The sequence below is a fragment of the Leopardus geoffroyi genome, chromosome E1 (genome assembly GCF_018350155.1).
Source record: "Leopardus geoffroyi isolate Oge1 chromosome E1, O.geoffroyi_Oge1_pat1.0, whole genome shotgun sequence".
Lineage (NCBI taxonomy): Eukaryota > Metazoa > Chordata > Mammalia > Carnivora > Felidae > Leopardus > Leopardus geoffroyi.
In genome coordinates this window covers 36425207-36449302 of record NC_059330.1, presented here as the reverse complement: position 1 = coordinate 36449302, position 24096 = coordinate 36425207, and the positions used below count along the sequence as shown (strand labels likewise).

Here is a 24096-nt window from a genome sequence, read left to right as displayed (position 1 = left end):
CGGGCGGTTCCGTCGGTTGAGCGTCTGACTTCAGCCAGGGTCATGATCTCGTGGCTCGTGAGCTCGAACCCCACATCGGGCTCTCTGCCGTCAGCTCGGAGCCCGCTTCGGATCCTCTGTCCGCCTCTCTCTCTGCCCCTCCCCTGCGGGTGCACGCTCTCCCAAAAATAAATAAAACATTAAAAAAAAAAAAAAACCACACTTTTTGCTATCACATCCTTCTTTCTCTGTCCCTGTTAGCATTTGGAACTGGGAGCTCACGCCAACACAAACACACACAAAAAAAAAGGCCTGGAAAGGAAGAAATGCCTGCAAGTGACCAGGAAAGGCAGGACCAGGCTAAAACTTATTCAAACTCGGAATTATATAATGACAACAACACTTCTCTATAGTCCAACGTGGGTCTGTAGGCTGCCAGTCTCTAACTTCTGCTCTAACAAGGACCAACCCCTGCCTTTTCTACAGATTCCCAAAGAACCCGACATGAGAACTACAGAGAACTGAAGTATGGCACCACCATGGTCAAAACCCACGTTTTCTTGGAGTGAGATTCCCTTTCTCGAATAGTTAATTGAGCTGGGTGAAGGAAACGTGAGGATTTGGAGACACCCCCTTTTCACCCCCAAGAAGATACAAGCGACCCTTCCCAACCCTTTGGGGGCAATCCACTGGGTCCCCATGGTGGATCCCTCGAATGCAGGCGCTCACCGCTCTCGTATCGGCAGGTGGAGAGATTGATCACCAATCATCTGGAAAAGAGAAGAAGGAAAGCAGCAAGACAGAGACAGACGCACTTGCCAGAACACGTGGCCGCACCCAGAAGCATCCCACCCCAGGCGGGTCCAAGCCTACTCAGTCGCACCCAGCCTGGTTTGACTACACCCCTACTGAAGACACGAATCCAAAGGATTGCAGAGAGGCAGAAAAAACACGGGCGCTACCATTACTCAGCCCACGAGGTTGAAATTCTGCATTGTGGTTGTAACGAATTCTGCTTTGGCTTCCTATGAACCTTGCCTCCTCAATCCTTTGACTCCAGCGGCCCATCAGGAGCAGGAAGTAAAAATCTTTTCGGCCAAATTACTTCATGGTCGCCCACCTCTTGCCTCCCCCCCTCCCCCCGCCCCCACTAACGGAAGTTGTGAGTTAGAAAGTGGACAAGCTGTCACACATCAGTGAGTCTGAGGACTGATCCATTTTCCCCAAAAGAGGCGAAGCGTGACAGAATATTAAATGGGAACTAGAGGGGCGCCTGGGTGGCTCAGTCGGTTAAGCGGCCGACTTCGGCTCAGGTCACGATCTCGCGGTCCGTGAGTTCGAGCCCCGCGTCGGGCTCTGTGCTGACAGCTCAGAGCCTGGAGCCCGTTTCAGATTCTGTGTCTCCCTCTCTCTGACCCTCCCCCATTCATGCTCTGTCTCTCTCTGTCTCAAAAATAAATAAACATTAAAAAATAAATAAATAAATATAAAATAAATGGGAACTAGAACACAGAAGCCACAGTCGGATCCCAGAAATCGGCATCAGTCTTGTTATTTTTAAAATGTACTGGGGCACCCGAGGGGCTCAGTCGGTTAAGTGTCCGACTTCAGCTCAGGTCGTGATCTCGCGGTTTGTGGGTTCGAGCCCCGACACCTCAGAGCCTGGAGCCTGCTTCCGATTCTGTGTCTCCCTCTGTCTCTGCCTCTCTCCCACTCGTGCTCTGTCTCTCCCTCTCTCTCAAAAATAAATTCACCTTAAAATTTTCTTTAAATGTACTAAGTTCCCAAGGCAATAAGCACTTCCTTAAAACAAGGAAACTGTCTCCCTCCGCACAATTAAAAAAAAAAAAAAAGCATGCTAAACAACAAATAGAATGAAGATTAGGACAAAGTGTGGTTAAGATTACAAACACCATCGTTTGGTTCTATGAAACAGGTCATCAAGTGGATCCTTTCCATCTGAACCGAAAGGGGTGTGATTTTGACAACCTCTTTTACCCTCTCATTAGCGGCCAAGGCCCCCTTCCCTCCGGGTCCCCTCTGCTCCCAACAACACGGACCCCCATTCCCCATCTTTTGGTCCTAACCTTTTTTTCTTCCTCTTCTTCTTGCCTTGCTGCGGGGCATTCTGAAGCCTCTCTTGTACCCCAGCGTTCTCGCTCATGAAAACCAGGGTGACGATTTCTTTCGACTCTTCTGGGGAGCTGTCCTCCTGCTCTTCTGAGTCTGCCCCTTCCTCGCCCTCCAAAGGCAGGCACTGGAGCATCTCCCCAGCCTGGGAGGAGGCTGGGGGCAAATCCCGGCCCACCCTGGAGAGAGGGCAGAAGGAGTGGCAGTTACTTGAATCCGCCTGCAGGGGGACCCCCTCCCTTGCTCATGTGGGTGGTAGACCCACTCGGAGACCAGGGGACAGATTGCAGTTTATAAAATGCCACCCCACCTCCACGGTGGGTGCCAGCTCGGGGAGAGAGCCGATTCCACCTTTTGCCACTGACTCTGACCTTGGGGACTCGCTCAGCCAATCCTGGCTTTGGTTTTGCCCTCCTGGGATTTTTCAGGAGTAGGCTGAGATGCTATGCATGGCACCTGGTAAACAATCTTATTAAAGTGAGCGAGTGCCTGGAGACAGCCTCGGAACCAAGGCCTAAGCCTTCCTAGCTGCAGGAGTTAGTCCCAGTGGGTGTAGATGAGGCGCTCTGAGGAGGTCCGTTAACTGGCTCCCCACGACGCTGAACGTCCCACGCCCAACCTGCTGCCTGACCGTGAATGCAAAGGGAGTGGAGCACAGGGTCGATTTGTAGCTGACTGAGCACATACCAAGCTCAGGGCCAGAGGGAGCCCTTCCGAGATCCCCACCACAGAAAAGGCTACAGTGTCTCCCGCCCCCTGCGATTCAACGTAAAAACAAGACCAAACGGTTAACATATCACTAAGGAAGTCCAGCAGAGTTCTTGTCCCTCCTCCTATCCCCATGATGACTTCTTCGTTGTTTGTTGGGAATTTCAATATTTTTTAATGTTTTCTTTAATTATTTATTTTTGGGAGAGAGAGAGACGGAGACAGAGAGAGACGGAGACAGAGAGAGACGGAGACAGAGAGAGACGGAGACAGAGAGAGACAGAGCACAAGCAGGGGAGGGGCAGAGAGAGAGGGAGACACAGAATCTGAAGCACCTTCAGGCTCTGAGCTGTCGGCACAGAGCCCGACGCAGGGCTCGAACTCACGAACTGCGAGATCATGACCTGGGCCGAAGTCGGACACTTAACCGACTGAGCTACCCAGGCGCCCCGAGGTTTTCAAATGATTTTTAATGCCTTTGTTTCAATAATCCTTAGGAATGTGCTTAGTTTGCTTGGGGTGACCCAGAACAGCCCAGATCCAATGAACTGATTCATCGCTTTCACCTCCAAGATTTCTATGACCATAAAGCCAATCTTCTGGGGCCCTTCCCCTCTTTACCTCCAAATCCCTGCCAACCTTCTCACCATTGCAACCCCTGTCCTTTGATGCCCTTCCTACCTACCACCTGTTCTCCCCTCATAAACGCTTTGGTTTTTAAAAAATGTATTAATGTGTTTATTATAACTTATTATAACATATTATTAGCAATGACATAATATAACATTAAAGGAAGTTTAGAAAAGGACACGTATATATCTAGAGCCAGGATTACTAGGTTAATATAGAAATTAGCTTCTAGTTTTATTTTATCTATCTATCTATCTATCTATCTATCTATCTATCATCTATCTACCTATCTATCTATCTTGCCATGTTGTTTCCCAGAGGGACTCCCAACAATTTGGCCTACCTCCAGCAATATACCATAACAGCTGGCTCACCAACTCACATAATCTCATGGGAATCAGTTTCCCTCCGTACCCAAACTTGCTAATTCTAGACAATTCTTTGTACCTGTCGCCACATTTTTAACATTACTGCATCCTTCCGTGTCTCTCTGCCCCTTTCCCACACCAAAATTGGGGAGTAGAGGGCTCTAACTTGGAGGCTACGTATGAATAACTCAGTAATAAAGCCGCCCTCCTGGGTGGCTCTGTCGGTTGAGTGTCGGACTTCGGCTCAAGTCATGATCTCGCGGTTTGTGGGTTCGAGCCCCGCGTTGGGCTCTGTGCTGATGGCTCGGAGCCTGGCGCCTGCTTCCGATTCTGTGTCTCCCTCTCTCTCTGCCTCTCCCCCACTCGTGCTCTGTCTCTCCCTCTCTCTCAAAAATAAATAAACGTTAAAAAATTTAAAAAAAAACCCTCCCTTATATGTGTGTACTTCTTTAGTGTTTTCAGAGAATTATCACACCCACCATCACACTGAAAGCTCACAGCTGTCGCCAAGAGGAAGGGCAGAATTATTAAGTCAGCCAGGGACTGCCCCTGGTTTCTCTCTTGCCGAAGGGGGGCTGTCACTTATTCCCAAGCCCAGTTATGGTGACACCTGAAAAGGGGAGACAGAGTTGTACTCGGCACAACCACCCGACCAAACCTGGGCCTCGTGAGCCCGTGTTGCCCAGCGGACAGGCACATTCTTGGCAAAGTCCAAGAGGACCAAGGTACGTGAAATATTGACCTGGAGCTGCTCCCTTGATTTCAGATAAACGGCCCGTTCCGCTCCCCTAGCCCTCCGCAACGGCTTCTGTTTACCAAGCCGTGGAGGAGTGGCTCCGTTTACCCAAAGGTTAATGTTAACTCGAGGAGACAAAACTGACCCTGAACGTGGCCTCTGGAGTCGCGAGTTGTCTCTGCTGTCTTTCGAGTCCTTGCCCAAGTGGTAAGAACAAGTCATGGCTGCCGCTGTCTGCCTGCCTCAAAGAGAAAAACACAACAACAACAACAACAACAACATCAAATTCTGTTTCCTCTTGTCCCAGAGGGCCTCAGGCACATGGACCAGGGAACCAAACCCTTGCACTTCTCAGGGAACTGATCGCCACCGCATTGGTTCCCACCTGCCTTTCCCCTGTATTCTAGGCTATCTATGGCCCGAGAGCCAGTCGAATGGTGCTTGAGTCAGGTGCAAGGTGGCGGAGAGCAGTCGATGCCCCATGTGTCTATTTTTGCTTTGCCTTTGGTCTCCCAGCTTCTTCTTCCCCCAGCCCTCTCCGTCCTGTTTCTTCCCCAAGGCTAAATCCCGCTGACTTCTCTCAAAGGTTCCTGATAGAGAATATGGTGCTCAAAGTTTGCCAGGGGGAGGAAGGGGGGGGGGGCGGGGGGGTTGCCTGGGGTCACATGCTGAATCCACCTGCAGAAATGTTTACTTGGCCCCCCACAGTGTGTAGTTGTTATAGTTTTAAATAGAAGTAGGGGCGCCCGGGTGGCTCAGTCGGTTGAACGTCCGACTTCAACTCAGGTCACGATCTCGCGGTCCGTGAGTTCGAGCCCCGCGTCGGGCTCTGGGCTGATGGCTCAGAGCCTGGAGCCTGCTTCGGATTCTGTGTCTCCCTCTCTCTCTGCCCCTCCCCCGTTCATGCTCTGTCTCTCTCTGTCTCAAAAATAAATAAACGTTAAAAAAAATTTTTTTTTAAATAGAAGTCGTTGCTGGGGTGCCTGGTGACTCAGCCTGTTAGGCGTCCGGCTCTTGGTGTGTCGGCTCAGGTCCTGACGTCACGGTTCATGAACTCGACCGTGGCACCGGGCTCTGCCCTGACAGCCTGACAGAGCGGAGCCTGCTTGGGATTCTCTCTCCCTCTCTCTCTCTCTCTCTCTCTCTCTGCCCCTCCCCTGCAGGCGCGCAGGCGCGCGCTCTCAAAACAAATAAGTGAAACTTAGCAAGAACGGATACATAAGGGAGTTGCCAATACGTAGGAAATGTGGATTTCTCTGAAAAATCCAGATTTCTGTCGCTTTTGGAAAAGTAGGTCCCCAGTGCTTCATGCCAGAAATCCGCCAGAGCCAAATAATGCCTCCCTCATTAGCTATTTTTCAACCTGCCCCAGTCCGGTCCCTGTGGTCTCCGTGACACCAGAGTCACAAAACAGCTGTGCCTGTGCTGTTATCTTTCTCACAGTAGCATGAAGAGAGAGGAAACATTTTCGTACGTCCAGGTCATTTCTCTCCGGGCCGCAAGCCGGGCACCCTTGACATCTGGATTTGCCTGCCCTCTTCTGGCATCTCTCTGGCCCCCAAGCAGCTGCGAGTTAGAACAGAAGCTGCTTCCTCCAGAGAGTCTCAGGTCTCACTGGACTCTACCAGTGTCCTCTTACCCAATGCCAGCAGCCAGTCCCTTCTCTCCCGCCCAACAATTCGGGTGTCAAAAGTAGTCTCGCAGTCTTGTGGAACTAGAGAAGGAGAGGCGGCAAATTCGAAGGACGGGGCTAAGGAGAATATAAAAGGGTGAAGGGGAACTTCACTCGTATGAGGAATTTAAGATACCAAACAGATGAATATAACGGAAGGGAAGCAAAAATAATATAAAAACAGGGAGGGAGACAAAACAGAAGAGACTCATAAATATGGTGAACAAACAGAGGGTTGCTGGAGAGGTTGTGGGAGGGGAGATGGGCTAAATGGATAAGGGGCATTAAGGAATCTACTCCTGAAATCATTGTTGCACCATATGCTAACTAACTTGGAGGTAAATTAATTAAATAACTAAAAAAAAAAAAAAAAAAGAGAGAGAGAGAGCCGCTTAACCGACTGAGCCACCCAGGCACCCCTGGAACGCTTTCTCAGCTCTTACTGAATTCCTCAATATTACAGCTGGGAGGGACCATGAGAATACCTAGTTCAAACTGTTTGCTTTTTGGAAGTTTGGAAATGCCCCTGCCAGCTAGAGGAGGGGACTTGCACAAAGCCAGAGAGCGAGTCAGAAGGGCCAGGACCAAAGCCCTGGCTACTGAACCCTCTGCTCATCTTTCCATTACGCCAGGTGAATGGACAGGCAATGCAGACTAAGCACTTTGGAGAACCTTTAAGGCAACTGACTTGCGCTAACGTAGCAAACGGAGTTAGTACCATTTTCAGTTTTACTTAATGACGCAAGAAACATTTAGTTCACCTTTCCAAAGAGGACAGTTAAGACCATTTACAAACAGTGATGTTTCCTCTCATTTTAGTGTGGGGTTTGATCTTGGAGAATCTTCCACGCCAGGCAAAGCCGACCAAATCTGGCTAGACAGCATGAAAATGCCCTTCATTGGCCACCAGGGGGAGGGAATGAGCCCTGGGATGGCTTCATGCAAACACATTGCAGATTATTTGGAAAAATCTCACGGCAGGGAGCGTTTCCACTTCTGAAAGACTATACATGCTGACTCCTCTTCTTCCCCCTAGAGGTGCACGGAAAATATCTAGCGCTTTCTTTGGCAAGGCGGAATTAATACGGGTGTCAATACATTGGAGAAAAGAATTATTTGGTGGTTACAAACAGATCATGGAGCATGTTTAAAGTTGTAACCAAGTTTTTTCATCCCGACCTTCAGAGTCTGGACTTTTCTTTGTCTGTAGAATTACATATGGCACTGAAGGGCCATCCTACTGTGTCTGCCGGATGACTACCTTCTCTTCTCCCAAATAAGATGTTTTCCCGTACCTCCTCCCTTTTACAACTTTGGGTCCTCATTCCTCTACCAGAAGCATCCCTCTGAAGGCTTCCAGTGGCTAGCTCTTGGAAAAGGTTGAAAGTAGGTTGGGGAAGATGGGGAGGTTAGATCTCTGGATCTTGCTTTCAGCTTTGCCTCTTTGATTTTGTATGTCATAAGAAGCCAGGTAATATCGCCTCCCTCATTCCCTTTTTTTTTTTTTTTTTTTTTTTTTTTTTAGTGTCATTGACACACAATGTTACATTGCTTTCGGGTTCACGTTCATTCCCTATCTTTTATTCCCTATCTTTTCTGTGATTACCGGACCGCCAGAAGATAAAAACTTCACATCTAGAAAAGTGCTTTGGGGTGCCTGGGTGGCGCAGTCAGTTAAGTATCCAAGTTCAGCTCAGGTCATGGTCTCACGGTTTGTGGGTTCGAGCCCCGCGTCCAACTCTTTGCTGACAACTGAGAGCCTGGAGCCTGCTTCGGATTCTGTGTCTCCCTCTCTCTGCCCTTCCCCCACTCACACTCTCTCTCTCAAAGATAAATATATATTTTAAAAAGAAAAGTGCAGGCCGCCTGGGTGGCTGAGTCAGTTGAGCGCCTATTTCAGCTCAGATCATGATCTCATGGTTTGTGAGTTCGAGCCCCACATCAGGCTCTGTGCTGACAGCTCAGAGCCTGGAGCCTGCTTCGGATTCTGTGTCTCCCTCTCTCTCTGCCCCTCTCCTGCTTGTGCTCTCTCTCTTTCTCAAAAATAAACATTAAAAACAATTTTTAAGTGCTTTGAGCTTTGATGCAGGCAGAATAAATTGAGATGCTTTTTATGAACTTTTGCCTTTTCATTCTAGCCACCCTTGGAATTTCAGCCCAGGGACTAAATGGGTTCTTAGCAAGATGTGGATTAACAAGGGAGGGATGGGGGCACTCAACTGCGTAAGGGCTGTGCCAGTAAGAAGTGCTGAGAGTGACCAGCCATATTCTCTGGAAACACTCAGAATCTTGCTGACTCAGATTCCATTTTTTGCTCTGCCAGAAACTGAGGGGAAGATGCATTGTTCAGGGCAGGCTCACGCCCAGCCATTTTCTGCACAATACTCTGCAGCACCAGCAAAGACAGATGCTGGATCCAGATCCCACCTCTACTTCCTAGCGGGTGACTGTGGGTGAGAAACTGAGTTTCTTTGTACCTCAGTTTCCTCATGAGGAAAATGAGGAAAATAATATCTATCTTGGGGTGTTAAAGACGAAATGAGTTAACATTGATAATGCTCTTAAAGCAGGGCTTGGCTTAAAAGAAAAGCTATGTAAAATGAAAATATAACAGCAGGATTGGTGTATCTATTAAATAACTTACTGAATGAAGAGCCTGGTACATACCCGGTGCTTAGTAAAGGTTAGCTCCCTTCCCATCTCATTCCCAAATGTGAGTTACATCTTTCCTAGGGTTCAAATCCCAAAGGAGAACATTCCTCAAGCCTAGAAGAATTCTCCCTCAGGAGGTGAGAAATAGGAACTGGAAAGGGGGGAGCTGAAAAGGAGGGGTAGGGGCATTTGTTGAGGGCTGTGCTGGCTATCCAAAACAGAAGTGTCTTTCTGGAAGGTTTCTCCAGGCAAAGGAAGAAAGGTGATCAGGAGAAAGGCCCAGCGATGGGGAAGGAGGAGGCAGAGAAAGTTTGGCGATTCCCAGGTATCTCCGGTATCTAAGGGACAGCTCCCTGGGCGGGGTTTGGGAAATCCAGGGCAGGAAGTGAGGGTGCCCCAGGTTCGGGTGAGAAGCGGGGACAGGAGGGGGTATGGAGCTAGAAAAGGAAGAGAGTGAGGGCAAGGTCCTGGCATCGGGGTCTTGAGGATGAGAAAGGGAGCGAGGGTATTTCCGGGGTGAACGCCAGTACGGGGCTGGGAAGAGATGAGCTGCGGCGCCAAGGGGGAGCAGGGACTGGGAGGGCGAGTGGCGTTGGCCATAGAGAGCCACCACGTAGGACAGAGGGAGTAACCCTGGTGAACTGGGCACCGAGGGGGACTTCGGGCGTATGAAGAACCAGGTTTTTCGTGGGAGACACTAGGAGGCCGCGATCTAGGGCCAGCATCGGGTTTGGGGGGGCTCTTACCCGCAATTCCTATCTCCCCGTCTTGCCCCCGCTCTGCTGCGCGTATCGTTCGCAGCCACACTTTCGGGCCCCCTCCTCAAAAGACTTAAGGAGACAAGGTCCCATTGGCTGCCCCACAACCCTTAAGCCCAACCCGCGCTCCTCCTAACTTGGGGTGCGCCCAGCCCACATATATTTGCATATAGGGCTTTCCAGGTCTTCGATTGGCCCCAGCGGCAGGCGGCCGTGCCCCCCCCCCCCAATCCAATTAACCGCCCCTTTGCTCTGAGAGGCCAGCGCCCGAGGTCGTCCCGGGAGACGCGGAGGACGCTTGGGCCGCGCTCCTAGCGCTCGCGGCGGCTCCACTGCTAGCCCTGCGCGGGTCCCCGCCCTCCCCCGCCCGCGCCGTCGGGGCGTCGGGGCGTCGTGCGCAGGCGCAGCTGGAGCCTCGGGGCCGAGCGGATCCGAATTGTCTGCCTCGGAAGCTCCAGCTGCCCGGGAGGGGGAGAGGGAGGGGAGGGGGGCGGGTGGGGTGCACCGAGGGGGGCGGTCTCGTACTCTGGCACTCTGGGGAGGGTGAATAGCCGAATCCGGGACTAGAGGGGAGCCGCGCAGACAGCATTGGATTGAGACCCAAGTCAAGATCTCACGCATGTGTAATCATGGGCAGTTGACATCATCTCTCCGGGTTTAGCTTCTCCAACAGTAGAGTAGATACCGCAAACCTGCAAGGAACCGCTCTGGCTTACTGAATCATGACATCTCAGAGAGTGGGGGGGTCGTGGCCCCTCTACCGAACGAGCCCCTGGCCGAGAGAGGCGGCCGCGCAGGGCTCCGGGGTCTTGGCTTCGCACAGAGACATTCTGAGTGTCCTCTGGCAGGCGGGGAATCAGAGTAATGACTGGATTCACATGATCGTGGTTTCCTTCCGTTTCCGCCTGTGTCAGCCCAGACTCCTGCGGGCCTGCAAAGGGTTGGCGGCCAGTAGAGCTGTTTCTACCTGGGTTCGTTCAGGATTGGGGAAAGACCAAAGGATCGATTTAAAACTCCTGAAGGGGCCGGGGGGGGGGGGGGGGCGGTGGGTCAGTTGGTCGGCTCAGGTCATGACCTCACGGGCGGTGAGTTCGAGCCCCAAATGGGGCTCTCCACTGTCAGCATGGAGCCCGCCTGGGATTCTCTCTCTCCCTCTTTCTCTCTGGCCCTCCCCCGCTTGCTCTCCCGCGTGCGCTCTCTCGACATGAATGAATAAACTTTAAAAAGCACTTTAAAAAAAATAAATAAAATTCCTGAACCACAGTGTTCTTAGGAAACTCCCTTATGGATGGCGCCGGGGATTTCTTGTTGCCTATATCCATTGTTCTTCATTCTGCAGATTTCCAGATGCTTGAATTGATGTTCCTGAAATGTAGCTGCTCCTGCGGGAAAGGAGTTCAGTCCCTGTTCAGTCCCTGAACTCCTGTTCAGTCCCAAGGAGTAAGACTTAGGTAAGACTCTGCAACATTAACTCTCACGCTGAGGATAGAGTTCTCTTCCCTCGGTGGAGGGGAGACAGAGGAGACACAGGCCCTTCCCAGAGAAGCCGTAATCAAAAGGACTAGTGGAAGAGGCAAGATCCTCGCTGATGTGGAGGATGTGGAGTTAGTCCCGGAGAGTTTCCGAGAGGATGAAGGTTTTAGCAGATTCATTGGGAACATTGTGTCCAATCCATGTCCCTGGGACTTCGTGCTGGTCTCTGGTCCCTTATCTGAATAAAGCAGAGCTTTACAACAGTCCGCTGCCCCTCTCCCTGACACACCCCCTATGTCCCCAGGGAGGCTCTTCCTGGACACTTGGACATTCCAAAAATTGTGTAAACAAGTCTCATCAGAAGCCCATTTTGAAGCCCTAATCATCCCCCCAACGCCCTCCCTTATAAAACTGATACATAATAAACCTTTATGCCTAGCTGTTTGTGCAGTTACTCACGACTGAGTGCTCTCATATGCCTGTAAATAAACTGTTAACCTTTTGACCTAAGTTGCTGGAGGAAGTTTTCCTCCGCACAGGACCCTGTCCCTTTACCAGCTGATCTGCCCAGGCAGGAGCCTAGAGGCAAAGGCATGGCTTAGCCCCAAGTGGACAATGAAAGCCTGGTTAGTGATGCTTAAATTCACGCTGGAGGGCCTAGGGTGAAACCAGGGGCCCATCTGCTGCTCTTCCAGAAACCTCCCTGCCATCCTATCCTCTACCTCTTCCCTCGGTCCCCCTTCCCTCCAGGTGGCCCTGGGCTATCGCGCCCCTCCCCACCTCCAGGGCCCTGGAGGCCCAGGTGACCAGTCATCAACTGGCCAAGAGCAGATGCTTCCCTAAGACCAACCATCCCGGCTCTGTTCCCCTCCCCCTTCCGGCCTCTTTCTTTCCCCCAGTGTCCCACCAATCTACTCTGCCAAGCTCGGGCTTTGGTCTGAGGTCCCTCTGGAGTGATATTGTGATGGAAATGAGGGAAAGGATGCGGGAGGGAGTGGCAAAGATTTACAACTTCCAGAGGGTTTCCATTAAAATCCCTGACAACTGGTTATTTACAAGAGGGTTGGCCACAGTGGGAGCTAATAGGCCAGAGTCTGGCACCCCTGTCCTTTCAGGGGTGCTGACAAGGGGGTGAAACAGTAGAACTGCCCCCACTGTAGAGCAAAGCATCCCCTCCAGGGCCGGAGGGACGGCCAGGAAATCAGAAAGCATCCGTGATTTGTGCCAGGCAAACCCCAAACAGAAAGATCCCTGAGGCAGACACCGAGGGTTTTTCTGGGCCTGGGTGTGAAAGGTTGAAGCAGCGTGTTGAGCCTCCTTCAGTCGTCAGAAAAGTTGGACTGCGTCCCCTCCCCCGAAACTCAAACTCAGAGGCAAGAGTGCCCAAGGGAGAGACTGCAGGCACAGGTGTGAAATTTGTTTTCACGGGCTTTTTGTTCCCAAGACACCCACCTGACTAAATAGTAAGACAGTTTCCCCTCAGAATGTTGTTTGCTCTCCAGTTGACACACAGGCTCCTTCTCAGTTTGGGACTCTTCCTCTCAGTAGTTGATGGGGGAACAAAGAAAGTCCTGCTTCTGCGTGTACCAGTCAAAGGAAGTCTTGGTATGGGACACCTGGGGGGCTCAGTCGGTGAAGCGACAGACTTCGGCCCAGGTCATGCATGATCTCACAGTTTGTGAGTTCGAGCCCCGCGTCCGGCTCTGTGCCGACAGCCCAGAGCCTGGAGTCTGCTCCAGATTCTGTGTCCCCCCCACCTCTCTCTCTGCCCCTCCCCCGCTCACTCTTTGTCTCTCGTTCTCTCAACAGAACAAAACAAACAAAATAAAAAACAAACCCCCCCCCCCCCCACACACACACAACCACAAAGTAAGTCTTGGTATCTGTACCAGGGATGATGGCATCGGGAGTGGAAATGAAACAAAGATTCTTAGAAGACCTTTTTTTTTTTTTCTCATACCCCAGGTTTTGGTTTTGGTTCTGTTTTGGTTTTTTTGCTTTAAGTCTGCAAGGTCTGAGAGTCACAGAATCAGAGTTCTTTTTCAATCAGAAGAGATCTTACAGGCCACCCAGTATTTCTCTTGTGTTTAGAAGACGAAATTGAAAGGCGCCCGGGGGTGGGGGGGGGGGGCTCAGTCCGTTAAGCATCTGACTCTTGGTTTCGGCTCAGGTCACGATCTCATGGTTCATGAGATCGAGCCCCGCGTCGGGCTCTGTGCTGGCAGTGCAGAGCCTGCTTAGGATTCTCTCTCTCCCTTTCTCTGCCCCTCCTCTGCTTGCTCTCTCTCTCTCTCTCAAAATAAATAAATAAAATACACTTAAAAAAAAAAAAAAAAGAATTAGAAGAGGAAATCGAGGCCCAGAAAAATGTAGTGGGACTTACAAGCAGTTATGTTCACTCAGAATCTTTGCTTTTTATTTATCTTTTAATTAAAAAAAATTTTTTTTAATGTGTATTTATTTATTTTTTATTTATTTTTTTTTAACGTTTATTTATTTTTTAGACAGAGAAAGATAGAACATGAACGAGGGAGGGTCAGAGAGAGAGGGAGACACAGAATCTGAAATAGGCTCCAGGCTCTGAGCTGTCAGCACAGAGCCCGACGCGGGGCTCGAACTCACGGACCGCGAGATCATGACCTGAGCCGAAGTCGGCCGCCCAACCGACTGAGCCACCCAGGCACCCCTAATGTGTATTTATTTTTGAGAGAGAGAGAGACACACACACACACACACACAGAGCATGAGCAAGGGAGGGGCAGAGAGAGAGGGGGACACAGAATAAGAGGCAGGCTCCAGGCTCCGAGGCGTCAGCACAGAGCCTGACGCGGGGCTCAAACTCACGGACCAGGAGAACGTGACCTGACACTTAAGCGACTGAGCCACCCAGGTGCCCCTTGAATCTTTGCTTTTTACAAAATTGTTTAATGATTGACTTAAATATTCAATGGGTATAGAATGGTGAAGTAAATTATGGTAGAATCACTTATTACAACAAAAAGGAAACCAATAATCATATGGTTTATAGCAATATAAAACGGTGTTTGGGGGCGCGTGGGTGGCTCAGTCGGTGGAACATCTGACTTCAGCTCGGATCATGATCTCTCACGGCTTGTGAGTTTGAGCCCCACATTGGGCTCTGTGCTGACAGCTCGGAGCCTGGAGCCTGCCTCTGATTCTGTATCTCCCACTCTCTCTGCCCCTCCCCTGCTCACACTGTCTCTCTCTCCCTCAAAAATAAATAAACGTTAAAAAAAAATTTTTTTAAAAACGGTGTTTAACCCAACAGTAGTAAGCAACAACAACAAAAAGTTGCAAAGGCTATGACTATAATAGTGTCAAACGTGCATTTGTATGCATAAAAAACTGAAAGAAACGTTAAGAGAATTTTCTAAGGAAAGGAAAAGCATGACTCTCCTACAGATATAAAAATGAACGCGTGTTAAAGATTTTATGTCACTCAGTAGGGAGCCAGTCAGTCAGATGGTTCAGCTGGTTCCAAAAAAGCAGCACAATTTGTCCGATAAAAAAGAACGTTGAAAGAAATTGCAAATGGACGCAAAACTGCTTTTTCTTCCACGAGGAAAGGAGGCAAAATAGTCCAACCTCTATCAGATCAGACAGAAATTCCTTGCCAATCAGTTACCTACAATTTACGGAGTTGTAAAATACTTCCCATAGAATCAGTTCAAATTGGCTAATTCAGGGAAGGGTGTCCAACAGAGAGATTTTTCTCTACAGACAACAGTCTTGAAAATATGTGTAGGATTATGAAATGTCTCTTTCTTTTTAGTTTATTTAATGTAACTTTTTAAAACAAAGATATGCCTCCCAAATTCTTACAGGGACCATACAATATCCCCTGAAATGTTCAATAGGTGATTTGGTTTGCCCGCACATTCTAGAAACACAGGGTTAACGTGAGGCATACCTGGCTCCTGTTTCTCCAAAAGTTTCTAAAACAGCACACCCGGGGTGCCTGGGTGGCTCAGTTGGTTGAGCGTCCAACTTCGGCTCAGGTCATCATCTCACAGTTCGTGAGTTCGAGCCCCGCATCGGGCTCTGCGCTGACAGCTTGGAGCCCCGAGCCTGCTTCGGATTCTGTGTCTCCCTCTCTTTCTGCCCCTTCCTCGCTCATGCTCTCTCTCTGTCTCTCAAAAATGATTAAACGTTAAAAAAAAAAAAAAAAGCAGCACACCCAACCTGCATTCGTTGAAAGCCTAATGGCATCCCAACCTAATTAGTAGTCTCCTTCTTGCCATTGGTTATTCAATTCTTCTCTTTCTCAAAGCTGGGCGTAGAAACTCTCTGTACTTGGGAATGCAAGCTGGTGCAGCCACTCTGGAAAACAGTATGGAGGTTCCTCAAAAAACTAAAAAGAGAACTACCCTACGACCCAGCAATTGCACTACTAGGCATTTATCCACGGGATACAGGTGCTGTTTCAAAGGGACACATGCACCCCCATGTTTATAGCAGCACTATCAACGATAGCCAAAGTATGGAAAGAGCCCAAATGGCCATCGATGGGTGAATGGATAAAGAAGATGTGGTCTATCTATACAATGGAGTATTACTCGGCAACCAAAAAGAATGAAATCTTGCCATTTGCAACTATGTGGATGGAACTGGAGGGTATTATGCTAAGCGAAATCAGTCAGTCAGAGAAAGACAAATATCATATGACTTCACTCATATGAGGACTTTAAGAGACAAAACAGATGAACATAAGGGAAGGGAAGCAAAAATAATATAAAAACAGGGAGGGGGACAAAACAGAAGAGACTCAGAAATATGGAGAACAAACCGAGGGTTGTTGGAGAGGTTGTGGGAGGGGGGATGGGCTAAATGGATAAGGGGCACTAAGGAATCTACTCCTGAAATCATTGTTGCACTGTATGCTGACTAATTTGGATGTAAATTTTTAAAAATAAAGTTAAAATTAAAAAAGAAACTCTCTGTACTCCATAAGGCATCCAATTTCAGAGTCTTAGGTGGTTACAGAGACGGCGAGCTCCAAGGGATAAAATTCCTCTCACTGCCTTTTTCCAGGGAGTGGAGAGTCTAAACGCCAGAGTCCTTGCCACGGGATAGAGCTGGGCAGGGCTGGAGCGAGCGCAGGGGTAAAAGTGAGCCGCTGCTTGGACATCTTGTAGGCTGCCTCCTGCCTCTCCTTCCCATAGTCCACATCCCTGTCGCCCAGATACTGTAGCTTTGCACCAGCCAGGACAGTGCTGACACATATCTATTTAAATTTCAATTTGATAGGGAATTTCCATGTCTGTGTGGGTTCCCCATACGTACCTGCATATGCTATTAAATTTGATTTTATCCAAATAAATAAGTAAATACTCCATATAAAACCCAGTTCCCCGGTGCACTAGCCACATTTTAAGTGCTCGACAGCTACATGCGGTCAGCACAGTTACTGAGCACTACCTTCGCTGCGGAGAATCCTACTGGAGAGCACTACTGGGGAGGACTACTCCCTCTCTCCATGTCGTTTCTCCTCCATCCCTTTTCCTGCGGGCCAAGCTTGTTATTCAAAATAAATCAAATGTCACCTTTGACCAAGACTCTTTGACCAAACTTTGGTTGGGCTCCTCTGAGCCCTCTTGACTAGGCTTCAACCTTGGGCTTCTACGTCTGCCTTTGCCAAGTCCACAGCTGGGGTGCAGGGGTGCCAGGGCACCTGGCTCTGGGTGAGGGGGTGAGGGGGTGGGGGTGGGGGCAAACAGACCAGGTTCAGCCACTCACCGCTGACAAAATGCAGACAGGTGGCGGAACAAGGAAGGAATTTATTTCAGGGAAGGGCAACACCGGGAAGACAGTGGACCCTCTGAAATACAATCTCCAAAGTGCCGAGATACTCCTGGGTTTTGTAAGGAAAATGTGGGACAGAGGTCAGAGAGTACTGCAGGTGGAAAGCGAAGGTCAGGTCATTGTTGTCTTGAGGTCACGTGGGGTCTTGCTGGCTCAGGGCAGCCGTTGTTGCTTGAAGGGGTAGTTTTGGTTCCTATCACGATGATTTGCCTGCGGGTTCTTTTGCCTGAATTAAGAGATAAGCAGGAGAAAGAAAACTTTACTTAGAAAGTACAGACTGAGGTCAAAATGGAGGTAGTTGAGTACATTGAGTACACTGGTAGTTCCAGTCCCGTTTCAGCAAAAATCTTAAATCAGCTTAGAGAGAATCCTTACTCTTCCTATCTGATCAATCCCTAGCCTGCCTTCAGCAAGAATCCTATTAAATCGGTTTAGCAAGAACCCCCCCGTTCTTGATGTCTTCTCCTCTTAGTAATTTTCCACCACTGACTCCCTCATTCTGCTTGCTTGGCGGTAAATCCCCACTTGTCCTTACTGTTTTTGGAACTGGGTACAATCTCTCTCTCTCTCTTTGTCGTGCTCCTATTACAACCGTCCCAAATAAAGTTTTCCTTTCTGTTTTAATAGGCCTCAGAATGATTTTTTCTTTACCACTTTTTCTATGAAACCTTCTTTCTTGCCCCTAGGAAAAATGAATTCTATGCTACCTTAGCACTATGTAAATTCCTCTTCTAAAGCCAGTACCATGGGGTATCATACTCATTTATGCATTTGTCTTCCCTTATGGATTACCGAACTCTCATGAAGAAGAAATATGGTGAGAGTCATGATTAAGAGCACAGTCATGGGGCGCCTGGGTGGCGCAGTCGGTTAAGCGTCCGACTTCAGCCAGGTCACGATCTCGCGGTCCGTGAGTTCGAGCCCCGCGTCGGGCTCTGGGCTGATGGCTCAGAGCCTGGAGCCTGTTTCCCATTCTGTGTCTCCCTCTCTCTCTGCCCCTCCCCCGTTCATGCTCTGTCTCTCCCTGTCCCAAAAATAAATAAACGTTGAAAAAAAAAAATTAAAAAAAAAAAAAAAGAGCACAGTCATTTATTTGAGTCAGAATGCTCAGTTCAAAGTCTTCTGATGGCACTTACTATCTGGGTGAGCTTGCACAAGTAACTTTACGTCTCGAAGCCTCAACTGTCTCATCTGTGAAAAGGGTATAATAAAAAGTGCTTCCCTTGTAAGGATTAAATGAGAAAACCCACTGTGTCAGGCACAGAGTAACTACCCCCATTCCCAGTCTTGGTCTCCATTCCTAAGATAGGAGAGGAGATAGGAGGGGAGGGTTTTCTCTGTAGGTCTGAATATTGATTCCCATTCCTTCAATATCCAGTTATAAAGGGTTCCACTTGCAGCCTTCCCTTGACACTTCTATTGGAAATAAATCACAAACTAATCAATGTTTTTTATTCCACGCTATCGAACTTAGCTTCCCAAAATGTCAACAAAACAACCTGTTGATAAGACAAAACTGAGATCATTCTTACCTTACTGAGGAAGAAGACGGTCTTTTTTTTTTTTTTTTTTTTTCTCTTTTAAGTAGGCTTTTTGCCCAGTACAGGGCCCTATGTAGGGCTTGAACTCACAACCCTGAGCTCAAGACCTCAGCGGAATCAAGAGTCAGACGCTTCACTGACTGAGCCACTCAGGCACCCCACAAGGATACTTTCTTGCCAAAGTTGTAGCAGCAGCACAGAGGCAGAAGGACAAAATAGTGGTGTTTATTGAGACTCTGAAGTTGGTTTGGGGAGAGGGTGGGTGGATTTCTCAATGCAAAGATAGAGGCAAAAGTTGATTAGGGTAGGGTAAGGGTCATGATATAATAGTTTAGTATGGGTGGACACAGCCAAGCAAGGATTTGGAGGCCAAGGGCTCTTAGAGTCTATCATCATGTGATGCTTTCTCTTAAAGAATTAGTGGTTCTTTTAGGCAGTTCCTAAAATGCACAATGGATTCGTTTGCATTTTTAACCTCCCCACAAGAGTGTCATGAAATAGCTGTGTTAATATAGACATTAAGGTATGTAGGGGTAGGAGATTTCAGTTCCAAGGGCTTTTTAGAAAGCCACTAAGTAAAATTAAGGGAGATGTTCCAGGATACTGAGGGCACTTATCCCTGTAGACAGAGTTTAAAATGGAAAAGCATAATTTTGGTCACTCAGAAGGTGATTTGAACTTTCAAAAGAAGCCCCAGTCCCTGATTTACTCATTATTCCCCACCGTGCATTCATCTCAGTTGAATGCCACCAGTCTTGAGAGAAGACAGAATAAGGAATGCTCATGCCCCTACCTGAAATGTAAAGTGGTTTCACGGGCATAAATCCCCCCGCGTTAGACTGCACAGAAAAGTTTCTGTCCAGATTTAGATGGATGCTACTCCTTACAGAAGAGGCACTTCTCAATTTACCTGTCCATAGAAAAGTATGTGCAGTGTTAAAGAAATAATTATTCTGACATTTGTTAAACCCGTAAGAGAGACATTATCCAGGACTATTGCCACAGGGACCGTTACAATAGAGGAGACATATGGTGCTCAATTCCAAATACGATAAGGACAAGTGCATGACAAATTACTAAAGGGAGACATCCAGGGTAGGAAGGGATTCCTGTTGAAGTGGCTTAGCAGAATTCTTGCTGAAGGCAGGCCGTCGATCAGCTATCAAGGGTGAGAATTTCCAAGTTGACTTTGCAGGATTCTGAGTTTACGCTTAGTAAGAACTACCCTGACAGAGTTAACACTAAAAAATAATTTCATTATAGAAAGGGAATGATGAGACACAGGAAGTGGGGGCACATAGGGAGATTGCTGGATCTCCTTTATTTAGGGGCAGGCGGGAGGCATGATTAAATGCCAAAGGGGGTCTCATCTATAAGACTCTTAGGGAAGTGTGATGTGGGGGCAGGAGAAAAATGAAGATGACCTCTCGATGGCCCTTTCTCGTTCAGGACCGGAAGAAGTAAAGTTTGGGGCTTTTTTTTTAAAGGTAAGGAAACAGCTCATTCTAAGGGAAAAATAGGCTCCTTGGGGTGAGAATGCTGTTTGGGATGGGCGAAAAGCACAAAGAGCCGCAGAGCGCCCCTGGGGCTCAGTCACCTGAGCACTACAAGTCCCAGCAAACCTCGCGGCGAGGGCGGAGCTTGGTAGCCGTTGTGACGTGGTGGGCGGGATCAGACGGGATCTGCGGTCCCAGGAGTTTTTAGCCCCGCCCCTGTCCCTTGCCCTGCCCTGTTGCTGTTGTGCCGACGCCGGCTGCTACCCCCGGTGAGTCCCTGGAGTGAAAGGAGGGCAATTAGGGGCAGTTGGGCCTTCGGGTTCCCCAAATTCAGACTTCCACTCCTGAGGAGGCACCTTGGGCAGGCAGAGATGTGGCTAGTTTCGGTTTTCACCAGCTTCCATCTTTCTAGGGTGACAGTAAGTGTGAGTGGCGTCATGGAGCCCCTGGAGCCCCTCCCGTGGCCTTGGAGGGTTGAGGGGCAGTTTTCTCCCGAGGAGGGCCGAGCTTCAGTGCCTGTGGCCGGGTGGCAGGCTCCTTGAGCAGAAGGGACCCCTCTGACGGCGAGTCAGGGTCTTGACGTCACAGCGTCATCTACCCCACCCCCCACCCCCCAGTGGGCTGAGGGCTTGGCAGTTCCTTAATCCCTATCCTTGACGACATCAGCATCGCTGTTTGCTTCGAGGCCGCGGCGGCGCTCTGCCCGGTCACCCTAGGCAAGTTACTTTCTCTTTGGGCCTCAGTTTCCCTGTCTGTGATTCCCCAAAGCCCCTTTCCTTCAGATGAGGCCTTCTGTAATTGGAGATATTCTAGGCAGCCGAGAAGAAAGAGCGTAGTGACCTGCTTTTTTACGGTTGATCTCCTGTAGCCCCTCCTCACCGCTACCATCACCCCACCCCAATTTAGTGTAGGTGCTAATGTTCCCCGTTAGGATTTCAACCCCTCCCAGGCGTGTTAACTTTTCCGGATCACTTGGATTCTTTGTTCCTGATGCAAGCCAACAAGTGGCCTTTGCTGGAGCTGAGTAGAATAACACAGATGCTATGTATTATAACTTAACTTCCCCTGTTGGCAAAAACCGTTTCAAGCAAAAGACTTTTAATGCAGTCGGTCTTTGTAGATTATGGAGAGTACATGACGAGGAACTATCCAGGTGACTCACTTTCACGGGTATTTTCAAAGGGCCTCTACCCTGAAACTCGACCCTTGAGCAGGTATGACAGCTGTGGAGTGGAAAGGACCCCGAGAGAGACAGTGAGAGTTACGTAGTGTCGACAAGCTGTATTATCTTTCAAGTCAGGTGGTACATCCAGGGCTCTTTAAAAACTTTGTGCTTGTTGATATCATACCATGGTTCCTTCTTTCCTTGGATGACAAGAGAGGCCGTTTAGATGACCTCTTTCGCTTTGTTTTTCTTTCACTTAGGATCACCATGATCGCTGGAAAGTTTCTTAGAGATTTTCTAGCCTGATCCATGCGTTTTAGTGATGAGGATCCTGAGGCCTAAAAGGAGGGAGTGTGAGTTGGTCAAGATCGCAGAGCTAGGACAGGAACCCAGGCCCCTTGGCTCCTAGCCTCGCTCCCTTGAAGCCACTACACTTGAAACGCTGTCCCCACCCATGTCATTTCAGGGGTCAGCACGGTCACCCCTTTCAAGGAAAAAGTGTACCATCTCGTTAAGTTAGAGGTGGAGGACACGGCTTTGAGCCTCTCAAACCGTTTCTTCTGGTTGCCTGCCTCTCCTGTCCCAGAACGATTTTTCTTTTCTTCCCTGGTACCGTTGCCTCTGCTGGTGTGGGGTGTGGCAGAGGGCCTGCTTAGCACAAGCTGGGCAGCCAATCCCAACCGTTGTTAATGAGGAATATTAAAAGCCTCCTGGAGGTCCACAAGTTTTCTAAGGTACTCTGAAAGATTTTAGGTAAAGAACTAGAATGAGGGGCGCCTGGGTGGCTCAGTCGGTTAAGCGCCCGCCTCTTGATCTCGGCTCAGGTCTTGATCTCAGGGTTCATGAGCTCGAGCCCCGAATAGGGATCCGTGCTGCTGGCCGGGAGCCTGCTTGGGATTCTGTCTCTCCTTTCTGCCCCTCCCCTGCTGGTGCACACATGTGTGTGTCCTCTCTTTTTCTTTCTCTCTCTCTCTCAAAATAAACGAACTTTAAAAAAAAAAAAAAAAAGAACTAGAATGATCTTGGAAATTTTGTTTTGTTTTTTTAATAGTCTTTTTTTTTTTTTTTAAGTTTGTTTATTTTGAGAGAGAGAGAGTGCAAGCGGGCAGGGGGCAGAGAGAGACAGACAGAAGATCCGAAGCAGGCTCCGTGCTGTCAGCGCAGAGCCTGACATGGGGCTCAAACTCAGGAACCCCCTGAGATCATGACCTGAGCCGAAGTCAAGAGTCAGATGCTTAACCAGTGGAGCCACCCAGGGGCCCCTGAACTTGGAAATTTTGGATTCCAACAAGTGGCTCAATAGTTTGAAGACCAGTGACTATGTGTCTTTGCTTTTGCTCATGGCCATCCTTACACCCAGAGTGGCCACTGTCCATGTTCCCTAAGGGTAGTTTTGAGTACGTATCTCTTCTTGGGCCTGGGAGGAGTGGGATTCAAATCGGTTCATGCATTTTGCTAATTGCCACTAGTTTAGAAAGTTGCATAAGCAGAATGAAGGAATTAGAGTAAATGTGGTTTGTTTTTTTTGCTTATCTTTGTTTTTACTGTTCCCAAATGAAGAATTGGTTTGCATTTCTCTCTTCGCTGTGGAAACATTTGGTTTCCTTCTGGGCACTAATCCAGAGACACTACTGATAGTCTTTATTTCTCTAAACATGTGCCCACTGGTATGAAAGGCTGATGCAAAAATGTTGGGCGTACTCTACGACAGAACTTCAGTTATTTTTTTTTTAGTTATTTTTATTTTTAAGATTATTTCTTCTTCCTGGTTAGGCATACACGGGGAGAATCTTTAGAAAAACGGGTGAGTTGATTTGGTTGAGTATTTGCATTGTTAGAATCTGAACCAGGAAGCTTTGCAGTATTTTTAGATTTTTCTGCTAGAAAGCATATCCGTGTCCTTTATGAATTCACTCAGAGAGAGCCGAAGTAGAATTAGCTGTTCCTTTTCAGGAGAGCATAACAGAATCTATGCCCTCATGGAACAGTCCTGGGAGTAGTAGATTAGGCTTGAAAAGCTCATTAGATGAAAATGTGTCAGGTTTTCTTAGAAGCCAGAAGCCAGTTCAGGGGACTCATTTGAAAATACATTGCCTGTTACTGCATCCATCCTCTGAGAACCCTAATCCTTTCGGAAACTGAGCTGAAAAATCACAGTCCAAGTAAAGTGCCTCTGACGGGTTTGTTGAACCTCTGCGTTATCTTCCCATACTCGACCGTTTGCTTGTAGACATCCCTTCTTGGCCTTGGTCACTCCTTATGTGGCTAGTCTTTGGTGGGAGGGTAGGAAGAAGGAGTTAAGTGGAATACCAGCCCGTGACTTCTAGGGGACCTAATTTCATCCCACTGCTTTTTCATGACTCAGTAGCTCTCCAGGCTTCTACATTTTTGTTTGTTTATTTGTTTACTTTGACAGAGAACGAGCTGGGGAAGGGCAGACAGAGAGGGAGAGACAGAGAATCCCAAGTAGGCTTCTCGCTGTCACCCCAGAGCCTGATGGGGGTGGGGCTCGAACTCGAAAACCACAAGATCACAACCTGAGCTGAAATCCAGAGTTGGATGTTTAACCATCTGAGCCACCCAGGCACCCCCAGGCTTCTACGTTTAACTTTTACGTTTTTTCTGTTTTTTCTCCTTCCCTCCCTGGATATGATCAGAATTAGAAATGATGGTGGTTCTATGGGGGAAGAGTGGTTAAGGAAGGGGAAGTCGGGGGCGCCTGGGTGGCTCAGTCGGTTGAGCGTCCGACTTCGGCTCAGGTCATGATCTCACAGTTCATGAGTTTGAGCCCCGTGTTGGGTTCTGTGCTGACAGCTCAGAGCCCGGAGCCTGCTTCAGATTCTGTGTCTCCCTCTCTCTCTGCCCCTCCTCCACTCACACCCTCTCTCTCTCTCTTTCTCTCAAAATAAATAAACTTAAAAAATTTTTTTTTGTTAATAAAAAAAAAAGAAGGGGAAGTTGATGC

At 48.7% G+C, this 24096-nt stretch overlaps 2 protein-coding genes and 1 long non-coding RNA gene across 8 annotated transcripts in view; 1 reads left to right on the top strand and 2 right to left on the bottom strand.

Annotated features, from left to right (window-relative positions):
* The window catches only part of TTLL6 (tubulin tyrosine ligase like 6), a 39134-nt gene extending 29279 nt beyond the window's left edge, over positions 1-9855 (bottom strand). The window contains exons 1-4 of one of the 2 annotated variants that reach the window (XM_045488523.1): positions 9622-9855; positions 4697-4789; positions 2067-2288; positions 709-746 (exon numbers count right to left, since the gene is read on the bottom strand). In XM_045488523.1, coding sequence (XP_045344479.1) covers positions 709-746; positions 2067-2288; positions 4697-4773 — 337 coding nt within the window. In that variant the 5' untranslated portion in view covers positions 4774-4789; positions 9622-9855. Of the gene's footprint in view, positions 1-708; positions 750-2066; positions 2289-4696; positions 4790-9621 lie in introns of those variants that run through there. The other variant, XM_045488524.1, reaches the window with a different exon arrangement.
* Positions 9856-16884: 7029 nt separating this feature from the next.
* Positions 16885-20427, bottom strand: LOC123603515. The gene is made up of 2 exons (XR_006714916.1): positions 20323-20427; positions 16885-17155 (listed from the first exon to the last, which is right to left on the bottom strand). It is a non-coding gene; the product is annotated as an uncharacterized LOC123603515 (long non-coding RNA).
* CALCOCO2 (calcium binding and coiled-coil domain 2) overlaps positions 20108-24096 on the top strand; it is a 29096-nt gene continuing 25107 nt past the window's right edge. For 2 of the 5 annotated variants that reach the window (XM_045488521.1, XM_045488517.1), the window contains exon 1: positions 20109-20235. The gene's annotated coding sequence lies outside the window, so the exon portion shown is untranslated. Of the gene's footprint in view, positions 20683-21391; positions 21485-24096 lie in introns of all 5 variants that reach the window. The other 3 variants (XM_045488520.1, XM_045488522.1, XM_045488519.1) reach the window with 3 other exon arrangements.